The 20,365-nt window shown below is 42.4% G+C and overlaps 1 protein-coding gene across 4 annotated transcripts in view; it reads right to left on the bottom strand.

Moving 5' to 3' along the window:
• Nucleotides 1-9,872: 9,872 nt before the first annotated feature.
• The window catches only part of VGLL4 (vestigial like family member 4), a 90,532-nt gene continuing 80,039 nt past the window's right edge, over nt 9,873-20,365 (bottom strand). For all 4 annotated transcript variants that reach the window (XM_075762756.1, XM_075762757.1, XM_075762755.1 and 1 more), the window contains 3 exons: nt 18,011-18,233; nt 14,628-14,748; nt 9,873-12,721 (listed from right to left, as the gene is read on the bottom strand). In XM_075762756.1, coding sequence (XP_075618871.1) covers nt 12,453-12,721; nt 14,628-14,748; nt 18,011-18,233 — 613 coding nt within the window. In that variant the 3' untranslated portion in view covers nt 9,873-12,452. The remainder of the gene's footprint in view (nt 12,722-14,627; nt 14,749-18,010; nt 18,234-20,365) is intronic.

Genomic DNA, 20,365 nt, shown 5'->3' with positions numbered 1-20,365 from the left:
TGCTTGCTGTTTCAGTTTTGCTCTTTCTTGCATGTATGTAGTGGAAAATACGCTTACCGGGGTGAGCACGAGGTTTTGTGTAACGAATCAGCTAAAATCCTGAGGAGTCACAAAAAAGCTTTGTTTTTCTTGTGGAAGAGAAATACAGAAAAGTAAAAAGTTTGTTGAGTGCATCTTTTTAAACTGAGTTTCTGGGTTTGAGGCTTGTGTTTGCTGTTACCAATCTGACTGCTAGGAGCTTAACTGTTTCACAGTAAGTGCATGCTACTGCCAAAGGGGTTCAAATCCATGTTAAGCTTGGGTTCGTAGCACAGTTAGAAATCAGGGTACTAGAACTTTGCAGTCCCGACTGAGAGTGACTAGAAATAAAGTAACATCGGTTGTGTTCTCCACGGTCTGCGCTGCCATTTAAAGTTTCTGTCCCCTAGAATTAAAGGTTTGGATTCATTTGCCAAAGGAAGGTGTGCGTTGACTTTGGTGATGGAACGGAAGAATTAAGAAGCAAGAATAGATCTAAAAAGGGAGATCCAGGGTAAGAATGGGGCTTGTTGGTTGTGTTTTGGTTTGGGTTTTTTTTCTCATTTTCTTTCTTAACAAACATTTCTTGAACAGTTCTGACCATATATTATAAATGTACTTCAAAGGAGGAAAAACAACCCACTTGTTTTGTCCATTTCCTGAGTGAAATACAGAGAACTGTTCATGAACAAAGTACAAGGCGTAAGTAAGTTCCCATGATCTGTAATTTGTTGGACTATATAGTGGTGTTAGTGACATTTTTGTGTGTTACTGAACTTTCACCATGTAGTCATTGGCTGTTTTCCCCAGTTAAACTTTTCACAAATAAAGTACAAAATAAATCTAGCCTCATATGTACAATCAGTTACCTTAAAATACAGCAAAGAAAATTCAATTAAGAGAGAAGAGCAAATAAACTGAAATCCTTTGAAATCATTGCCCGCTGCCCCAAATCTCTGTTGTTGTGAAGCTCCAGTCTTTCTTTTGTCCTACCATGCTAATTTTTCCTTTTTGTCCTGTTTTCATTCTAGATGGGAGATATGAAGGGGCAGAAGAAAAGCAGAAGTGCCAGAAGAGGAGGAACCTGGAAGAGAGCCAGGACAGACCGCTGTAGAGAGATTGGCTGTCTGTTTGAGGCTTCCGGAGCAATGGATCGAGGATGCTCCGGATCAGGAGGTATTGTCATTGACTTTGAGTAACTTACGTTCCTCCTAAGAACTTCAGTTTGTTTCCTTGGCTATTGACAGATCTTAGCACATCCCTTTTTCTGGTCAGGGCCTGTCTATCTATGGGAAGTTCCCCTGAGGCTTAGCATCAATTTTCTTCTATTTTGGGGCTTCCTTATGGGTTGCTGTAGCTATGAGATTTCAAAGGATCACAAGGAGTATAGGTTAGCCAGCCAGCTTTCTGCTTCTCCCTTTCACTCTGCTGCAGAAATTAAGTGCTACTTCTCTTTTATCACCCAGCTTTTCTAGCACTCTCAGGAAGGAGGGGAACATTCTTTATTTGTAGCTACAGAGGAATTAGACTAATATACTTCCTTAAGCAGTCTTCTCACCCACAAGCAAAAAAAAAAAAAAAAAAAATCTGGAAGCTTCATGATGGGGTCCTGTACCTTAATGAACGTTCCCTGTGCTCCCTAAACACCATCCTATGTGGAAGTTCTTGAAGTGTTTTGGTTTGAGGTTGTAGTGTAGCTAATTCCCACATCAGGGCTGCAAAGCTAAGCAACGGAGGTTTCCTGAGGAGAGAATCTTTACTATTCATCCGTCTGGCTAGTTGGGTAGATTATAGCTTTCTCAACTCTCAAAATGTTGTTGCTGGTCTCCCAACACTGAGGGTTTTTTGTTTTGTGTTCCTTCAATTCCCAAAAATCTGTTTTCTTTTTTCTTTAATTTAAAAATGAACACATCTGTTTTGTGGCTGTGTAGAATGACTTGAAAATGTGAAGCTAAATGTCTCAAGAACAGAATTAATTCCAAGTGTAAATATTTATAATAACCTGATTTTAATTTTGCTTCTGAAAAATGCAAGGGAAATATTTTCTCATGCAGTGATTTCATTGAGTTCTGTGAATATATAACACGGTTGTGGTCAGATATCAGTGTTACTACGTTACCCCACCTTACAATCCTTCACGTAAGTTATAACCACAATAACTGCGTGGTAAGAAAGCTTTCTAGTCACTGAAACACTTTGATACTGTTCTGTTCCTTATGCCCTGGTATCTGTGCAGGACAAATAGCCAGCAAATCAGTTGAGATTTGTGCAAGTAATATAAAAGCAATGGTCTATATCCTTTCCTTAATATTATGAAGGCAGAAACCAATTTCTGAATGGCTATGGAGTAAAGAAGTCCTGAAGTCCAAAGCCTGTTGATTCTCTAGTAGCAAGATCACATATTTGGCAGCTCCAATGCTTTATTTCCTCTGTATACCAGCATTAGATGTTACATTCTGGGCAGCTAATCAAATTGGATACGCTCATGGTTTTCTTTTTGTTGAGCTCTGGAAATCGGCATTCTGAGTATGGATTTCAATGCTATTAATAGCTCAAGGGAAGAACTTATTTTATCATTTAGAAAAAGTCAGTCCAAAGAACTATCTGTGCAGTTGCAGATTTTGGAGCCTTGGGCAGATTTTACTTTTGTAGTCACTGGCAAATTACTCCAGTTTTATGCCAGCCACAAGGCACTTCATGCCAAGTTACTCTAGCTTCACACAGCCCCAAGGGTTGTCTGGAGAGGCTGTGGTGCTCCACGGAGCGCTGTACAGCTTGTGCGGATGGAGGGAAGGGTCTAGCAGAAGCTACGAAGGGAGGAAGGCAGTGCAATGTGTGAGTTAGATTTAGCTGGGCTGGTAAAAGCAACACTTCTCTTAGGGCAAAATGCATGTAATCAGATGTGGGAGTATGTCACGGAAGGACAGACGTGTTAAAAGGAACAAACTTCTCGTATAAATAGGAGAATATTTCTTCTTGCCTTCATTAGCTTCTCTGGCTTTAATGATGTATTATGGGTGGATCTTCTATTGACTTTACTCCTCAGCCTTTGCCCAGGCATTTTTCACATTTCCTGTGAGAACTGGTAGGGCCAAAACTGCATCCAGAGTTCAGCTATAATGGGGTAGAGCAGGAGGAGAATCCCACACTCCTCTTTCCTGTAGTTCCAAGCAGAAATTGTTTATTTGTTGGATTAATCACTAAAGTTACAGACATGTCAGCAAAGTCACCGTTTGATTTATTACTGCTGATTTTGCATCGTCCTGAAAGGTCATAGCTTGACTCACATTACAGACTGCATTTGTAAGCCTGGCAACAATAAAAGCATTATTTTTTGTTGTGAGGAAATCTGTTCTTGCCATGAAAATCTTTAAAACAAGAGCCCTAGAATCCCACCACATTCTGCGTGGTGGTGGCTTTGCAGGACTTGGGTTTTTCTTCATTTCCCCACCTGAAAACTCAACGTTTGAGCTAATGACATTATGTTGGATAGACTAGGGAAGCTGAAGGCTAAATTAGCAAATGCATGAAATGGCAGAGGAGCGGTTCAAAACAAAGATCTCTGAAATAGTACATTTTAGACAACACCTTTAAAAGTTGAAGCGCATTTTACATTTATATGACTGATCATTCTGAACCCCGTTCTTAGCCTATATTCAGACAGCCACGCCTTTATTACAATAAAGAAAATGTCTTGCATGCTTTTATGTGTAATTTTCCTCTGGACTAGCTAATTCTGCTTTCCTGATAGATCCTCAAGGCTTTCTCAAAGCAAAAGGTAAATTACGTACGTATGTATGTCTGTGTTTCAGGGGACAAAATGAGAACATTGCTTACTTTTGAAGAAATAGGTTTACTGGTTTCAGTTGTTACTTTACTTAATTGGCCCTGCTAATTAAGAAATGACTTCTTTTAATCTTGGTTTTCAAATTCCTGGAGGAAGCATGAGAGCCACTGGGAAGGAGAGACTTAGGTGATGAAAGGTTACCCTTAAGATAAAAAAGACCTTCACAACAGAGGATGGCTTTTCTTTATTTTTAGCAACTCTGAATACTGAGAAGAAATTATCATCTTCTTCAATTAGGTATCTGTTCCAGTTAATTTCTTTCCAGCATTTTCAGTGGTAGGGGAAGTCAGATGGGTGGCAGGAGGTTTTCGCCTGGGGTCTTTTTCTTGCCTATTCAAATCACATCCTAGTTTGTAATCATTTTTGAAAGCAGGTTGCTTACTTCTCATCATTGGCAGGGTGAGGAGATGGCAGGTGAAGCTGTCGGGGAGGGAGCAGGGGCTTTCCCCGTGCACTTGGGAGACACGCGTTCCTCAGAGCGGCCTCTCCATGGCAGCCACGGCTCTGCTGAGGGAAGTACCCACGGGCACTGGGACACCCACGGCTGCAGCGCTCTGCGTCCCAGCTGCGAGACCGGAATCCAAGGTGATAACGATGACTGCTTGTATGTCAGGAGTGTCACTAGTGCCCTTGCTTTAATCTCCAAGTATTGTTACTTCTTTCCATTATTTTCATCCCCAATTTCCCCTCACAAAAAAAAAAGGCAAAAAAAAGAAAGGTTGAAGTACTACAGGGGATCAGTGAAGAGCAAAAGTTTGGATTTAAGCTGAGAACCTTTTTTTTTTAAACTAATTGACGCTTTTTTTTTTTTCTCTGAAAGCAAAAAAATCCTGTATTTTTATACTTTGTTTTAACTAACTAGAACTAATGTAATTTTTAACACACAAGTCACATATCATTGATACAACTAGACCCACATTATTTTAATATTTCAGGAAGCAGGAGATTTGAGCTTTGTGTTTTCCTGGATTAAAACAGTAACATTGATTCCACCACGAACAGCAGAGCGCTATCAGAAGTATTCTATGTGCAAAGTATTTGCCCAAACTGAGTAAACAGTTTTAAGATAAGCAGCTTTTTGACTATTAAATGTATCAGGCATGTGGCTGACACAGCTTCATGTTGACAGATGCCTCTGTGTCTGTCTTTGTGATGGAGAGAAGACAGATGTTCTCCTTGGCATTTAAGAAAGCTGCTACATAGCAAAATAAAATGTAAAATTAGAATGAACAGTGCAACAGCAAGCAGCGTAACTGGCTGGCCTACAAGCAAAAAAAAAAAAGATTGAAACAGTCTGATGTGAATTGTAAGGAAGTGTGTTCTTACTGGGAGTCAGTAACTGCTTTGTCATTGTTTAAAAGTAGCCTATAGAAAAAGAAATGCTGTTTTTTCCAACTCAGTTAAAATATAACTGCATGTCAATCTGAATATCCATGTATGACTAATCCCATGCCAGCCATTCTTAACAGAGAGGCATGTCAATCGTATAAATGCTTAAGGGATACAGCAATTAGCAGCTACAAAACCCTGAAGTTAGCACATTGTTGGCTGATGAATTGGGCTCCTGATTGTGTCACAAAGGAAAACAGGAGAATTTCCTATGTCATGTTGCTTAGGGATGCTGCTGTCAGAGGAGCATGGAGGCTGCCTCCAGTATGGCATGGTCCACTTGTAGCACCAGGAGGAGCTTGTGCGGGGAACAGTCTGGGATTCGGGCACCGGTCCCACCGTGTCTCTTCAGGGCCTGTATGTTGGTCTTACTCAAAGGGGTTGTGTCTCCTTTCTCTTTGAGATGTGTTGTCCGTGTTAAGCGTAACCCATGTATGGAGACTTTAATGGTAGTCTCAGTGGAGCATCTGGTTCCCTTCATGCGTGCCACCATGCTGGTCCTGTGAGAGCGGTCTCTCTTAAGTCAGTGTTTACCAGTGTGGAAGTTCCTGAGGAGAGGGAAAGTCCTGCGAGTGAAGCTCAGGAACGCTGTGCGTGTCAGCAAGGTGGCCGAGCACTTTGCCCAGACGGTGATGTTTCCCGTCACAGCACCGGCAGAGTGGCCTGCAGAGGGGTCCCGATCGCACGCCAGCAGAGGAGTTCCTGCTCACGGAACGTGCCTTCGTCTGTCTGTGATTTTCTCTAAATGTGATGATCAGATTTGCCAAGCAGAATTAAGCAGGAAAATTTGAAAATTTTTCTGCAAATAAAAACTCAAAGCTGATGCCAAGCTCACCAGTTAGTTTAGAGTAAACATGAGAAATGCTGGGGAAGTGCATCCATCATCTGATGAGAAATGTTTTGTGGCAGAGGGAAGACTTAGGAATTCAAACTGTAGTTTTGAAATCAAAGCTCTAGAGCACCGTGAAAGATTCCCAGCTGCTGCAAGGTGCTCCTTCTACCATTTTTATGTCAGATAAAATCTACCAGGACCAGATTTGTCCTTGGAGTTTTAATTAAAAATAAAGTTTAGTTTATCACCTTGCAGTTTAACCCGTTTTTGCAATGGCTATTCTACACTGAACTTAGTTGTCTTCTGCAGCTTTCTTTCAGCCTGTGCTGACGGTGTTATTAAGACACCTGAGTTTGCTGTAAACTATTAAACGTCTCAGAGAAAATCCAAAATTAGAGAACTGGAGAAAGACGTGGGTGTCTGTGGCTTTAGATCAAGGATGAAATTAATTGCTCTCCCCTTACCTTTTCTCCAGCAATGACTGGCTAGTGGCAGGGTCTCCCTGGGACGGACAGCGCGTGGGCAGGGTTAGGCTTGACTGCGCTCAGGAGCTTTGCTACAGTCAAGAAGGTTTTAAGACTGAAGGTTGAGCCCCAGTGGGAAGGCCATGAGCGGAAGCAGTTATGTTCCTGGCATTGCCGCGCATGCGGAGGTAAGTAGTATCTCCCCAGATCTGCTGGTCTCTTTCAAGGCTTGTGCCCTGTTGATGGAGAAAAACCCGTATGTGTATTAAATGTCCTCTTGGTGAGGAGTGCTGCCTGCCTCAGCCCCCCGGCACCTCCACAGAACAGCCTCTGCCAGAGCAGGCGAACACTCCCCTGAGACAGAGCGCACGCTGAGCGGCTCTCCCTTACCCACCTCCGGAGACGTGCAGTGCTCCTGCCCTGGGTGCTGTGACACGAGAGCGCCAAGGGAAAAATAGGAGAGCTTTGTCTGAAGACCAAGAGCTGTATGGAACTACAGTTTTAAAATGAGCAATTATCTCTTGGCTGTCTTCTACCCAAGAAATGCACTTGAGTTAGCTGTTCCACAGAGAGGGGCAGAACGCTCCCATTGAAGGAAAGGTTAAAAATTATTAAATTAGTATATTTTAGTTATTAAATTGGTATATTTTGTCATGGGCCATACAACATAATCTAGCTGTGTAGTAACTGCTAAGGGAAGAGAGCTGGAGGCGCTGTGTGTAACGTGCTTGGATCTGTATCCGTGCCAGGTGAAATGGAAGCTGCTGCGTATCAGGAGGATGCAGCCTGGTTTCTGATTTCTCTGTTCCTCAAGAAGGACCTAAAGATAGAGGTGAACGTTCCCTTCAGCCAAGCGTCACTGTGCCAAGGCTGGTGAGTAGAGCTCTTACACAAATAACATTTAAAATACTTCTGATGTGTTTTGCCAGAGTATCATGTTAAGCACCGCAACGTATTGGCATGGTGTTTGGATACTGGAGAAGGCTTCATTCACACAGCCATTGTGCGTCACCTCTTCTGTAGCGTAAGGAGGCATTTGTACAGCATAAGCAGCGAGCGCTCCTCACACTGCTGTTGCACACAGGCTTGTGAACAAGGCTTTTCTCCCACCATGGTTTCTCTGTTGGCGGGTTTGGCCTCCCAGGAACAGCTGGACTGGCTCCCACCGCCAGCAGCCCCCTGTGGCCCTGGGGAGGTGCAGCCCAGCTGCAGCCACAGTTCAGCTGCTGCCTGTGGAGCCGCTTCTCAACTGGTGCAGTCACAGCGCCGGTCTGCAACGCCGAACTGGTGACAATTCCGAGTTTTGTGCGTGTGCCAGTTTTAAGGCCTAACAGTTCAGCTGCACTGTGTAGTAGTGTCGCTGCTTTATGAGCAGCTGAGCAGCTGCAGTAGTTCCCTGCTGCGTGCTCTGCAGCAGTGGCAGGATCCGCCACAGCCATCTGACTTCAATCTGCCTGCGTTCGGCACAGAGCTGGGCGGGATCAAACTGAGCCTGGTACTTCCATAAACGCCCTTCACCGCTTCGCCTGCTCTCCGTTTTAGAGGAAATAAGCATTGTGCGAGGTCCCTTCAGCCCTACTGGGTGTGCACCATCAGTGGTCATTTACCAGCAGCGCTGGTAGTACAGGTTTAGCAATTACGCAGCCATATTGCCGCTGTGCCTGTACAGTTATATACCCCATTGTACCACTATCGGGTCAAACTATCACTGCCCTTCTACCTGGCCTCGCTCTGTATTTGTATGTAAAGTTCTTTTTCAGCACTAAAGCAGCCTGAGGTACACAGAACCGGTACTCAGGAGAGGTCACCCACTGAGCTATGCAAGAAGAGCCAAACCTAAGACCTGGTGTGTTTGTGATGTCAGGTCTGTTTTCTAAAATTAACATTCTGGTTTGTATTAAATTATTTTTGCTTAGTAAAGAAAAAAAAAACAAAAACAAAAAAACAAACCCGTGTGCATGCATGTGTGCATGCGAGTACAGATGCATAGCTGGAAGTTGCCTTTTATTTCACTCACAGAAAAAGATAAGCCATTACAAATAGTGTAAGAAAGACTTAGTAATATGAAATGTGTGGGTACAGCCCAGTTTCTCTAGGCTATAGCGCTACCCTTTTGTGCTAAATTACTGCTTGCTGCTAATTAGAAAACTTGTGGTAGGGAAAAAAAAAAAAAAATACTGTATTTTTCCTTTTACTATGTAGGAAACAGAACACTCTTTTAAGTCCCTGAGCTGAAAGATCGCAGTGCTGCTCGTCCTGCTCCATGTAGTGCCCCAAACGTTGACGTAGGGATGACTTTTCCTGAACGGAAACCTGCTCCCCTCGGCAGGCAGACTGGGAGGCCTGTGGGGCCTGTTGGCGTTGGCCTCCCTCCCAAGAGCTCTTAGTGCACGCTGCTGGGCTGCTCGCCACGGGGGGTTGGGGGACGTTTGTCAGATGTGTTACACTGATCATTCTTCATGGGTTCTCCTGCACCCCAAAACCAGCCCTTTACTGTAACAATGCCCACACATGCCACGCCTGCTTTGTGTTTCAAACCATTTAGACACTTCTAATACAACACTAACTTTGTGTGTCATTATTTTTCGGGTTTTTGTTTTTTTTTTTAATTTTGGAGATGCCTCTACTATTGTCATTGTAGAAATTCCTCTGAAGGCTCTTGCCTGGTTCACTGAACTTTCTCAAAATCAGGTAATGAGAGCACTTGTTTTGTTTTTAAGGATTAACCAGTCGAATGAATGATCTTCTCCCAAATTGCTGCTCACCCAAAACACAAGACCATGGCTGTCTACATTTGAAATACAGCCGCCATCTTTAGGGAATAATTTCTGTTCTCTAGCTATAACTTGAAGAAGTTGGGGGACAGAACAGAAGGAAAACCAAGACATTGGTCATTTCCTACAGCGCACAGACACGCATGGCTAGCCGGTACGTTCCAAACTGGTAACTGTTGAGGAGCTGCTGCTGGCGCACTCCAGTCAGAAGAGCACAGCTGCCTGAGCCCACAGGGAGAGCAGCCCTGGCCAACACTCAGCGACCCACTCGGGGGACAGCTGCCCGCGTGTGCTCAGAGCTGTCCTGAAGCTGGGGGTGGGTCTGTTCCCCTCCGCTCTGGCAGCTGCAGCTTCTCGTTGTAGTTGGAAAGGCTGTTTCCTGACAGCCCCAACCCCAGCCCCACAGCAGGCTGCCGGTCCTACCCCGGATGGGTTTCTCGGAAGGGAGGCACGCTATGGACAGTAGTTCACTTCTGTGTCTAGCCCCTGAGGTCCAGCACCCACATTCCTCCCTTCCCAAGGCACAGAGATGGGCACGGGCACGCCTGTGATTTAAGAGCACTTTATTGTTCTTTAAGGCTACTTTTAAGTACAAAAAAAAAAAAGATGGCCTGCCAAACCTTTTTTTTTTCCAGGTGAAACAAGGCCACAAAAGAATGGTATATTACAGATTTACAAACACACAGAGAATCTTTCAGACTGAACTGTAGATAACCTGGCTCTGTGAAGAAACTTCACCACGTCTCATGACGGTGAGTTCAGTTTAGTTTCCTTCCGCCTCCCCCCAACCCTTTGGCTTTCACGACATTATTGTGTCTAATACATGTTTTACCGGACATATCACATTAAATCTTTATTGCCCTCAAATCCATTTACCTATCTCAGATAAGTAAATGTAACCTTGTAAAACAGCTATTATTGAAAATATTAGCTTTAAAAACATTATCTTATTTGTGTTTACAAAGAAATATAGGAGTCACATTTTCCACAGAGTCCATCTACAGTATTAGTATTTTACTGTTACAATGCTCAGTAGCCTGTAGCAATAACAAACTAGTGGCTATTAATGCTAATGCAGTGTTCTCATAGAATAACTGTGTTCCTGCACTTTTACTGTATTACAGACAAATCTACAACAAAAAAAAGATCAACTTTTTTCTCCAAACAAAAAAAATGAATGATTACAATAAAGGAAAGGGAAAAATTAAATAGCTACATATCATTAACAAATTAATTGTTCCTCAAAAAATACCTACAAATTTCTCTGTACATTCTTTACGCACAGCGTAACGATGGTCTTAAAGTTACCTATATAAAAAAGTGTTCTTTTAACAATCTTCCTACAGAGAGTAGGGTACTGAATGCCAAAGCAAGGAAGCGTTGACTACCCAGTAAGATGGTAGTGAAATGTGTAAAACTGGGGGCTTAGGTGTTTGGGGTTTTTTGTGGGTTTTTTTAAAATTTTTTTAAAGAAAATTGAGCAGCCACCTTCTCAACATGAGTAAGAGCCAATCTCCCGATCTCTTTCTACCCTGCACCTTTTCCAAATTAAATAGCTTAACTTTAAAAAAAACCATAAAATAAAAGCCACAATGGACCAAATACTGTAACGTAGTCCATAATACATCACGTGTAGTTCATCTTCCAACTAGTTCAAACTTTCTACACAGAACCAATCATTTCAGGTAACCCAGTATAAAAAAAAAAGCCCTAGTTGCAACTGTACTGGGAAGATGGAATGTACGGGGGAGAGTAGTTACACTGAACAAGAAGAAGAGAAGCTCTTAGTACTAGCACAGCTGTGGTTTTACGCCTGCCTCTACTGCCTAATTTCTAGTTAGTAGCTATTAATATAGCAAATGATAATAAATGCAGTAATACCTGTATAAAGTTCTCTAATGGAGGAATGTATGCTGCAACTTGGCATAGGTTTATGAATAAGCTTAAAAAAAATTAAAGATCCTATTTCACAAACTGTAACAATCTGTTGTCCAGCCAAGATACGTAACAGTAGCAGTTTCTGCAGCTAGTTCAAGGTGGATTACACAGACTTAGTTTTAGGAAGCAAATTCCTGTTGAGCAGACAGCGCTGCAGACAGAAACAATTACTCAGTCATGCGCAAAGCTATAGCATCCTGTACCACGCATCGTGTATCTCTAAACTGCGTCACTTGAGGCCTGTCCTGAGGCTGTCCTCTTTTGCTGGCTGCTACTAAAGTGAATATCAAATACAAATATCATAGAGTACAACTGTACCAGCAGTAAGTATATCTAGGATTGTTACTGACAAAAATAAACTAATTCTGAAGAAAAGCTAATAAGTATTGATTCTTACTGTCTATACATTAATAGATACCAGCTATTTTTCATAAAACATGCATCGTTAAGCACTATTGAACCCTCCAACCTCAGCTCTATTCTAACAAACTGCAGTGTTTAGGAAAAAATGCCCGTGTTCTGTAAATTATGCAGTCCAGTTGCAAGCACTAAGCACCTGAAATCTAAAGAGAGAAAGACCTATAACCTGTATGAGACTTCCCCTTCCAAAGCTGTTTTGCTTTAAGAAAAATCAAACTGATAGAAATGTCATCCTTAAACCCTTTTTTCAGCAGTTTGCCCTCAAAATATTAGCGTCTTCCAGAAAGTTGCTGTGCAACTTCAGTCCTCCTCCAATAGTGCAAATCATACATGACAGTTCTTTTCAAGTATATACATACAAAATTACTTCACAGAGGGAAAAAAAAAAAACAACCCAAAACAAAAAAGGCGCAACGTAAGCAAACCAGACAAATTCTAGTCTCGAGAAGCTAATACAAGCAAAAAGCATTTGGGTCAACCAACTAAGTGTAATGGCTTTTGTGGATTAGCGTGCATTATTTTTTTTTAAGGGGCAGCAGATCTGCATCAGAGGTTTCTTTGGTAATTGAGGCAGGAAAAAAGGATGCTACATTGTATGAATCTTTATGAAATAGTTCCTGCTATCATCTTTAAGGGCACCCTTTTACAAACAAAAAGTGAGTACACAAAAAACATGTGTCGAAAACTAATCTCCCCTCCCCCAACACTATTTAAGCACTGTTCAAAGCTCAGTCAAACCATGCAAATTCACAAACGTAACGGTCCTCTCTTCAGGAGACTACGGAGGGCGAGTGATTATGATTGACCATATGAGAGGAGGGGGAAGACTGGCCCCGCCGGGAAGCAGACTCAGGACTGCTGGAGACTCCATCCTTCGCAGCTTTGATCTGAAGCCACGTATCCCCAAGTGCTTTGGCAAAGTGGTCATCAACCGATCCCGTGATGGACACGGAGTTTGCCACTGGCTCAGGCTCCTTGTAATTCTTGCCCAGGCTTCGGCGGAAGTGCTCTTCCACCACTGGGTCACAGGCAGTGGTAGCTGGATGGGTAGAGGAGGCAGAAGATACGTTATTTCAGCACAGAATCCCAGCCCCCAGCTATGGATTCGCAACCCGTGTTTCCTCCCCTTTCCTATCATCGCGGCATAAAGCGAGACTTCTTTATGGTATTACAGAACTAGGAGTGAATGGGGTGGGGAAGAAGATGGGAGGGGTTAAAAGGAAAAACAAGTAGTAAATGGAGTTAAATATTTTCGCGTTTCTGTGACCTGCAACAGGTAAGCATTTCATATGTAATTATAGTTCTCCCCCAGGCCAGTAACAGCTACAGCCCCGATTCTGTGGAAACCCTCTCCCTAAACAATCACACAGAACTTATAGTTAGGCTTAAATATAATTAAAGATGGAAACAGTTCTTTAAAATCAGGTCCCAAGGCTGCTGATACCAGTCAGATGCGAGGAGACCCCGTTCTACGTTGTGGCATGCCAAAAGCTGATTTCAGGGTTTCATCTTAGTTGACATACTTGTGCTAGGAGCCAGTCAGAAATCTAAATGAATCATTACCTCTGCATTAGGCACTACGAGCATTAAAATGGTGTAATACTATCACAAGAGGAACAAAGAACCTTAAAAATCAGGTTTTGAATGATAATAGTAAAATTTCCTCAGACTACAGGTGAGAGAGTTGCAGTTTTACAATTTAGAAACAATAAATATGTGTCTGAATGAGATTTATCTTTCAAAAATACTTAAAACTCTCAGGATCCATGCCATTGTCCTGCATGCTACAGAAAGGCTTGATTGATCCTAAAATAAATGTGAGCGTCCTGCACAAAGACCTCTTCAAATGACAAAAGACAAATATTTTCTGAAAACGTTTAGCACTATTCCAAAGCCCATGTAAAGGCAGCTGGGGTCTCAATGAAGGGGCTCTCCTTTGACAAATAACAGCAGCTTTCGAAAACTTCTAACATCTTAGATCCCTAAACACTGATTTCACAGTGTTTTACATTACACATTACGAATTCAATAGATCCTCCAGGGTCTCACTTCAGCTTCTAATTCTAGTTTTCAACTATACACTGATCTTTTTTAAAAAAACAAATTAACCCCCCCCCAAAAAAACCTACTATGGACTTTTAGGTTCCTACCTACGTCATGCAGGTATTGTTACATTGACCCATTCTGGCTGATGAAGCCCCACTGCCAGGGACAGCTGGAAGTGCTGCATGTTAAATCTATGCATCAGCAGGTATATGATTTGAAAGGAAAGGGCTGTATTTTCCCCTGGTCGCATAGTGAAAGAAAGTGGAGAGAAACGTCCCAAGGTTTCCCAGCAAGTACCGCATGAAAAGATTTCATGAAAAGTACTAATTGCCCAGAAGGTAAAAGCTAAAGCTCCCTGCTTGGGTTGCTATAGCAACTGCCATCCAAAGCTTTTTGTGTTATCCCTGCAGAGAAAGGTGGAGGGTATGTGCTTTGGGAGAGTATTTGTATTGACAGGAAAAGATTCTCGTGACTGCAGCTGAATCATAAAAGTCTACTGACTACTGAAAGGCCGGGGAAACTACAGCTCCTCAAACAAGAGCGTGGTTGGATCTGCTGGCCCTGTCTGCTGTGTGTCAGTTAGAGTAACATAAACACAATGACTTATTTGTCTGGGGGGGTCTGTTTGTTTTTTTAAAGAAGCTTTTCAAAACAAGAAAAAAGAACATTTCTCTCTCCCTGCTTTTGAAACGGCACTCTCTACTCTGGGTCAGGAGTGATGCTTAGGAAGACTGCAGAAAGGATGTGTGCTAGCGTGTCTCTGGGCAGACAGGATACGAAAAGGTGTCTACTGCTCCACCTCCTTTTACTCCTCTCAACACATCAGTGCCTACACAGGTAAGGGTAGCGAGACGCCTTTGTTCTCCTCAGGCAGTTAAGAGTGCGGACGCGTGACTTACTGCTCGAGGGTCTCCTGTAGGCAGGCACTGCCGAGCCGCAGCCGCTGTGAGCAATGGGGCAATGAGAGAGGTTACAGTTCCGGTTGTTCGCAGAAGCACAGGTGATTACAGACGGACGGTTCTAATATGGAAGAAAAAAAAGAAAGCTGTCACTCACTAAGGCAATTAGCCAAAGCCGTTATTAGCAGCAGTTCATTGCATAATCGCCTGAGATGTACACTGAACTGAATCCCAGCAGTGAAATAACCCATAAACGATCTAATTCAATAAAGCATATTAAACCCCAAAATATTCAGCTATTATTTCTTTCTCTGACTAAAAAAAAAGCACCACATGGCATTTCCATAATGGTTCTTAGTTATTTTAGTGGTAAGAGGCCATACAGAAAAAGGGCAGTATAAAAGCAAATCATGAGAAGCACTGAAGTGATTTTACAGTGCCTGTTTCAACTTCACAGACATTACACATGCAGAACTAAATGTCAACACATTAAATACTTGTTTCATTCTATGTCGACATATCCTTGTGATTCCAGGACTCAGAAGGGCTTTACAAATTTTGCAGGTATTTCTCTTCCTGGCATTAATCGAGTTTTAATGTAATCATTTTTCACTCAGAAGTGAAGTTGTCCTAGCCTGACTAATTCTGTATTCCATACTTCAGCCACAAAACAATAAGCTCCTAAGAGGTAAAATACAGAATCTTAAAGTCATAGAATCTTTAAGGTTGGAAAAGACCTCTAAGATCATCAAGTTCAACTGTCATATGAAGAGCTCCCAAGCCAGTCTCAACCGCAAGTACTTTCTTGTTGTAATTAACCTGCCTTTCCAGCACTACTTAATCATCATCGTCCTTTTTCATGCTCAACACATGCAAATTCCCCAAAACGTCTGGTCACATAATCTCAATTCCGCAGCGTATACTTTGTACAAAGTGTAAACATAAAATACTCTTCTTACAGTTGTTTAATACATAAAAGTTCCATTGAAACAAGGCCTTAGGAAAAGAAATGTCACAGTTTCTCCAGGTGACTGAAGAGCAGTAATATGAGTATCAGAATCTTTTGGCTTTGCATCTTTGGTATATTTTATGATGCAAGGAGTCCATTTTGCTAGACTCAATGCAAGTGAATTGTTAAGTGTCCAAAAGATGAACAGAATTGAGGTAATTAACACAGTTTTAAATGTCTTGTCCATTTTACAAATCTCTGCAGCAAACCCACAAAAATCACAGCTGTACCTACCACCATACAAAGTCAGTGAGGAAGGAAGGAGTTTTCATTATTTAGTGATAGTTTAGACAGAGTTTTTGAAAAGCAAGACCAAAGAAAGAGAGATGAGCTTTCAAGGGGAGGTTTAATACTATTTGTCTAGACACAAGGGGAATGATGCTATTTACAATCTTATTTACTTTTTTTACTTTGCTGTCAGCGCAGTTAAGAAAAAAAGTGAATTGATTCTTCTGTAAGCAGTTCACATGTGGAAGTATTTATTTTTTTTTTTTAATAGGGCCAAGATTTTGCGTATCTGTGAAGTGGTTTTTGAGAAGCCTGTGTATGCTTATCTCTTCAGAAGAGTATTTCAGACATGCAAGAGATGGGAAGTAGAGAGAGGCAGGTAGTAAAAAAGTTTGTCTCAAGAATGCAGGTACCAACATCACAAAGGATGTGAGGCAGGATAAGGCATCTTACAGAATCCCCTGGTATCATTCTGTCTGTAGAGGTGCACTGAGCAGACTGTACATCTTTATATGAAAATACTGAGATAAGCTGAGTAGCAGTGACCACAGTAGCTGAATAACCCTACCTAAAATAAGAAGGCATTTTTTTCCCACCTCTTTATTAGAAAGATGAAATCCCATTCAACATGGTAAGGTTAAAAAAAACCCAAACCAAAGAACAGATCATCAAACTACAGTTTCTTCTATTCAATACGCTTGTTTCTTTGTTTGATTTCTACTCTGTGCTCTTAGCAAGGTCTTACCTCAACATCCTATTTTCCTGAGAAAACAGATTGTAATCTAGCTCAAAACGTCAAAGATAACAAAAGAGAGAGGAATCTGGTAATGGGCGGCAGGAATCAGCCCAAGTCAAACACACCAAAATAGACAAGTGTCGGTGGTGGTAGCTGCTAAGCTGAGACGCAGTGGTAATACTATCAAAGGGCACCAGTGCCGTCAGTGGAAGCCTGTCCCTTCCTCCTCTGTCATCACTGAACGCCGAGAGCAAAGCAGAGCCGCTCTGCACAGAACAATAACTCTGCAATCTATGTGCCAAATGATGCAAGATATCAGCAACGTTAGTGTAAAGCTAGGCATTTTGGCGCAGTAAAATGGAAGAGACTACTGTACGCAGCCAACCACTGTGAACGTCTACCCAGTAGATGTAAGTACATGGCTCCAGTGACAAAAAGCTTTCATAACTGTGTATGAAAAATCCCAACCTCTGAAAAATCATCCACTCAAAGCGTTTACCGTTTGCAGGGCATCACAGCAGGGGAGGAAGGCAGGAAGGAAGGAAGAGCTTGGGTACGTGGGCCACTTCAATTTCTCAGCACTGCAGCTCATCACAACTCAGTTATCTTGCTTTGTCTCTCCACTCGTGAGAGGGATAAAAGCAAGTCTGACATATAAGAAAACTTACTGTATAAGCTGCATAGAGATGCCTTGTCTTCAGCAGTTCCAAAGGAAAACAAATACAGTGTACAAGATGGCAAGCCAAAAACCAACCAACCAGTCACAACCAAACCAAACCACTCCAGCATATGGAAATAAACTATAAAATGATTAAAAAATCATTGCTTTAGGAAAAATCATTATGAAATAGTGACACAACATTGCTCTGAACAACGCAAGGAATGCTTTTGGCTGCCTAAACTAAGGTCATTCCAGCTTCTTTCACCTGGAAAATTCAGTGCAAAATTCTCCTTTCTGCCCTTTCCATCTGGCACCTCTCCTTCAGCAGTCCTGGCTGGTACGTGGGAGGAAGCACGCGCTGACTGCCAAGAGGAGCACAGGTGAATACCCTCTTTACCTGTGCACTGGATCAGTGATTGCCTAGGCAGGTACTGCAGCTCTGTTCAACCACAGACTTTGCATTCCCCACTAACGCACATGCACTCACAAGCTTAGCAAAGCATCAGAAAAAGCAGGAAGGCCAAGAAATCTGTGCAGATAGATGTAATCATCAGTGATTTATCCACATTAAACACAATGAGCTGTGACATTCATTGTGCGTTTTTAAAATACATTTTGCCTGAAGAATAGTATCGCCTACCTACTGTAACTCACAATACGTTCTGCTTACATCTGGGAAGTCCTCGTTGTGTCTACAGCAAGGATTCCTACAACCACCCAGAATTTCTTGTCACCCTAGAAGCCAGTACCTGCTGCCGTTCCACAGAAGTCAGTGTAGGTGTGATGCCGACTGTTCGGGTTGCATCCATGCTGTTTTTGGTCAGTGCTAGAGGTTGATCCATGGTCAAGCTTGGGATTGAGGCATACACATGATTGGCGTGAAGGCTCATTGTTGGGGCAGCAGCCCTCTCTATTGGGCTGCGACTCCTCTCTCTGTGCTCCTTCCGATAATCTCCATTGGCAGTCTTGTTTCTAAGGCATTAAAGAAAGAAAGGTCAAAGGACTTACTGTTGTTACAAGCCATAATGAGATATGCAACATTAAATCCCTTTAGGAAACACGAGGCCGTGCATTTTGCTTGGTTGCGAGGAGGGGTGTAGAATCCCTCAGTGAGGTATCCCTGGTCTATCCAGCCACCTCCCTGCAAAGATACGCCAATGATTTACAGTTGCAAGCTCTGGCAACCAACATTTTTCTTCAGCCTAGAATTTCTTCAGATACTTATCTAAAGGCACCACTGAAAGTAACAATTGATCACACACCTCCTCATTTAACGTATTACTAATCCCACTCCATCTCCTAACACTGCAATATTCTATAAGCATTGCTGAAGCCCAGGAAAAGTTTATTTTACTCAAAAGACATGGCTGATACCAGGCAAATGCCGTGGGTCAAGGCGGGAAGCAAAACTTTCAGAGCAGAAAATGAAGGGAAAGCAGACTACGCTGCACTCATCTCAGAATCACTGCATTACAACTGTTCGTTAAAAGAGTAATTTCAAACTACTACTAAACAGTAAATCTCAGTAGATCTACTCACATAAACAGCCTATCATTCACAGCAATTAAAATAATACTGACTCCGTACTGAAGTAGGAGATATATCAGTTCGCATACAGCAATGTAATCGTCATTAAAGGGAAGGCAGTGAATCAAAAGAAAGCTACTTCATTCCTATTGGCGAAGGCAGGTGTTCATAACCACTTACTGAGGTAAGCATGGGCATGACTGGCGATCTGGAACCTCCCGGTATGGTAAGAGTTAACACGCTGCAATGCCTACTGCCTCACTGTGAAAGAGCAAACAGTCCATCTGACAGATAAGCACTGGAGGGGAAAGCTGGTTCTATGGAGAATATATTCTGTCTTCGAAAGCTCTTGAAATAATAGTGAAGTGGCCTATATGTCCTGTGGGCTATTAAGAGGGCAAAATCCATTTACAAGGGTTTTTCTCCCCAGTTTTTAAAGCATATCATAGCAAATTAATATGCAGAAACAGTCTTTAAAAATGCTCAAATGAATATTAGGCAGAGACAGAAAAGGAATAAAAAAATGGTTTTTGTAATGCTAGAAATTAAGATGTATGAATAGTATTCAATATTGAAATAAGTTACGATTCCAAGCAGCTACTGCCTATTTCAACATCTGAGAAAGTCTCTCAAAAAGGAATGCTGACAACTGAGAGGAAAAAAAAAAAGCCCTGCCAACAGAGGGAAATAAGGAACCCCAAAGCTCATCAACAAAAATGCTACAGAAAGATCTTGTGGGCTTCAAGCTCCCCCAGTGCTGCTATCCCGGGTGGCCATACGGCTGCGCTGACAGCTTCTCGCTGTCAAGGGCGTGCCTCGGGGAGAATCCAAAACACCACTAGGCCTGTCGTGCGGGAATGCTCTGCGGTCCTGCGCCGTGAGTCGGGGTGGTCGCTGTGTTGCACGGAATTCGTTCAAGTGCCTTTTGAGACCAAGTAAACTTTCAGCCTCAACAGCATCCTGTGGCAGTCGATTCCACAGTTTAAACTACATAGTTTGTTAAGTACCTTTTCTTCACAGCCTCTTTTTGTTTCTTTTTAACTTAAAATCTAATGGCTTGGTCTGCTATTGCCCTAGTTCTTGTATTAGAAGAGAGAGAAAGCCATCGCTCCCTGCTTATCATCTTCATGCCACTCCTGAGTTCATCTCTCTGTTCAACAACCTTTTTTCTCCAACCTTTGTCATCCTCGTGGCCCCGCTCATGTAAGAGCTAGAAAAGCTGTAATCTTTTGTGAGATGAGGGTCCAGATCTCTGCTGTATTCAGGAACAGGGCCTTTGCTGAACTAATCACAAGTCTGCAGTGCTATTCTTCAGCCTGCTCAAGAGTCACTTGGTCGTGTAAGTTAGAAATCCACTATTGCTGCCTGAATCAACACTCATTTATCATGCTACAAGTTAGGGTTAATATGATACCAGGCAGCCGGTGACTTGAAAACCTCGGGATGCAGCTTATTCTCTACACCAAATTCCCCTGACACGCTTAGGAGGGAACAGCCAACAGAGTTAACAATGCTTTTTGTAACCATTCGGATCCCCTCCCTCCACCCCCCTGCCTATTGCTTGTCCCTTTTAACTA

The sequence above is a fragment of the Balearica regulorum genome, chromosome 10, assembly GCF_011004875.1.
Source record: "Balearica regulorum gibbericeps isolate bBalReg1 chromosome 10, bBalReg1.pri, whole genome shotgun sequence".
Taxonomy (NCBI): domain Eukaryota; kingdom Metazoa; phylum Chordata; class Aves; order Gruiformes; family Gruidae; genus Balearica; species Balearica regulorum.
This window is presented reverse-complemented; position numbering and strand designations above follow the sequence as displayed.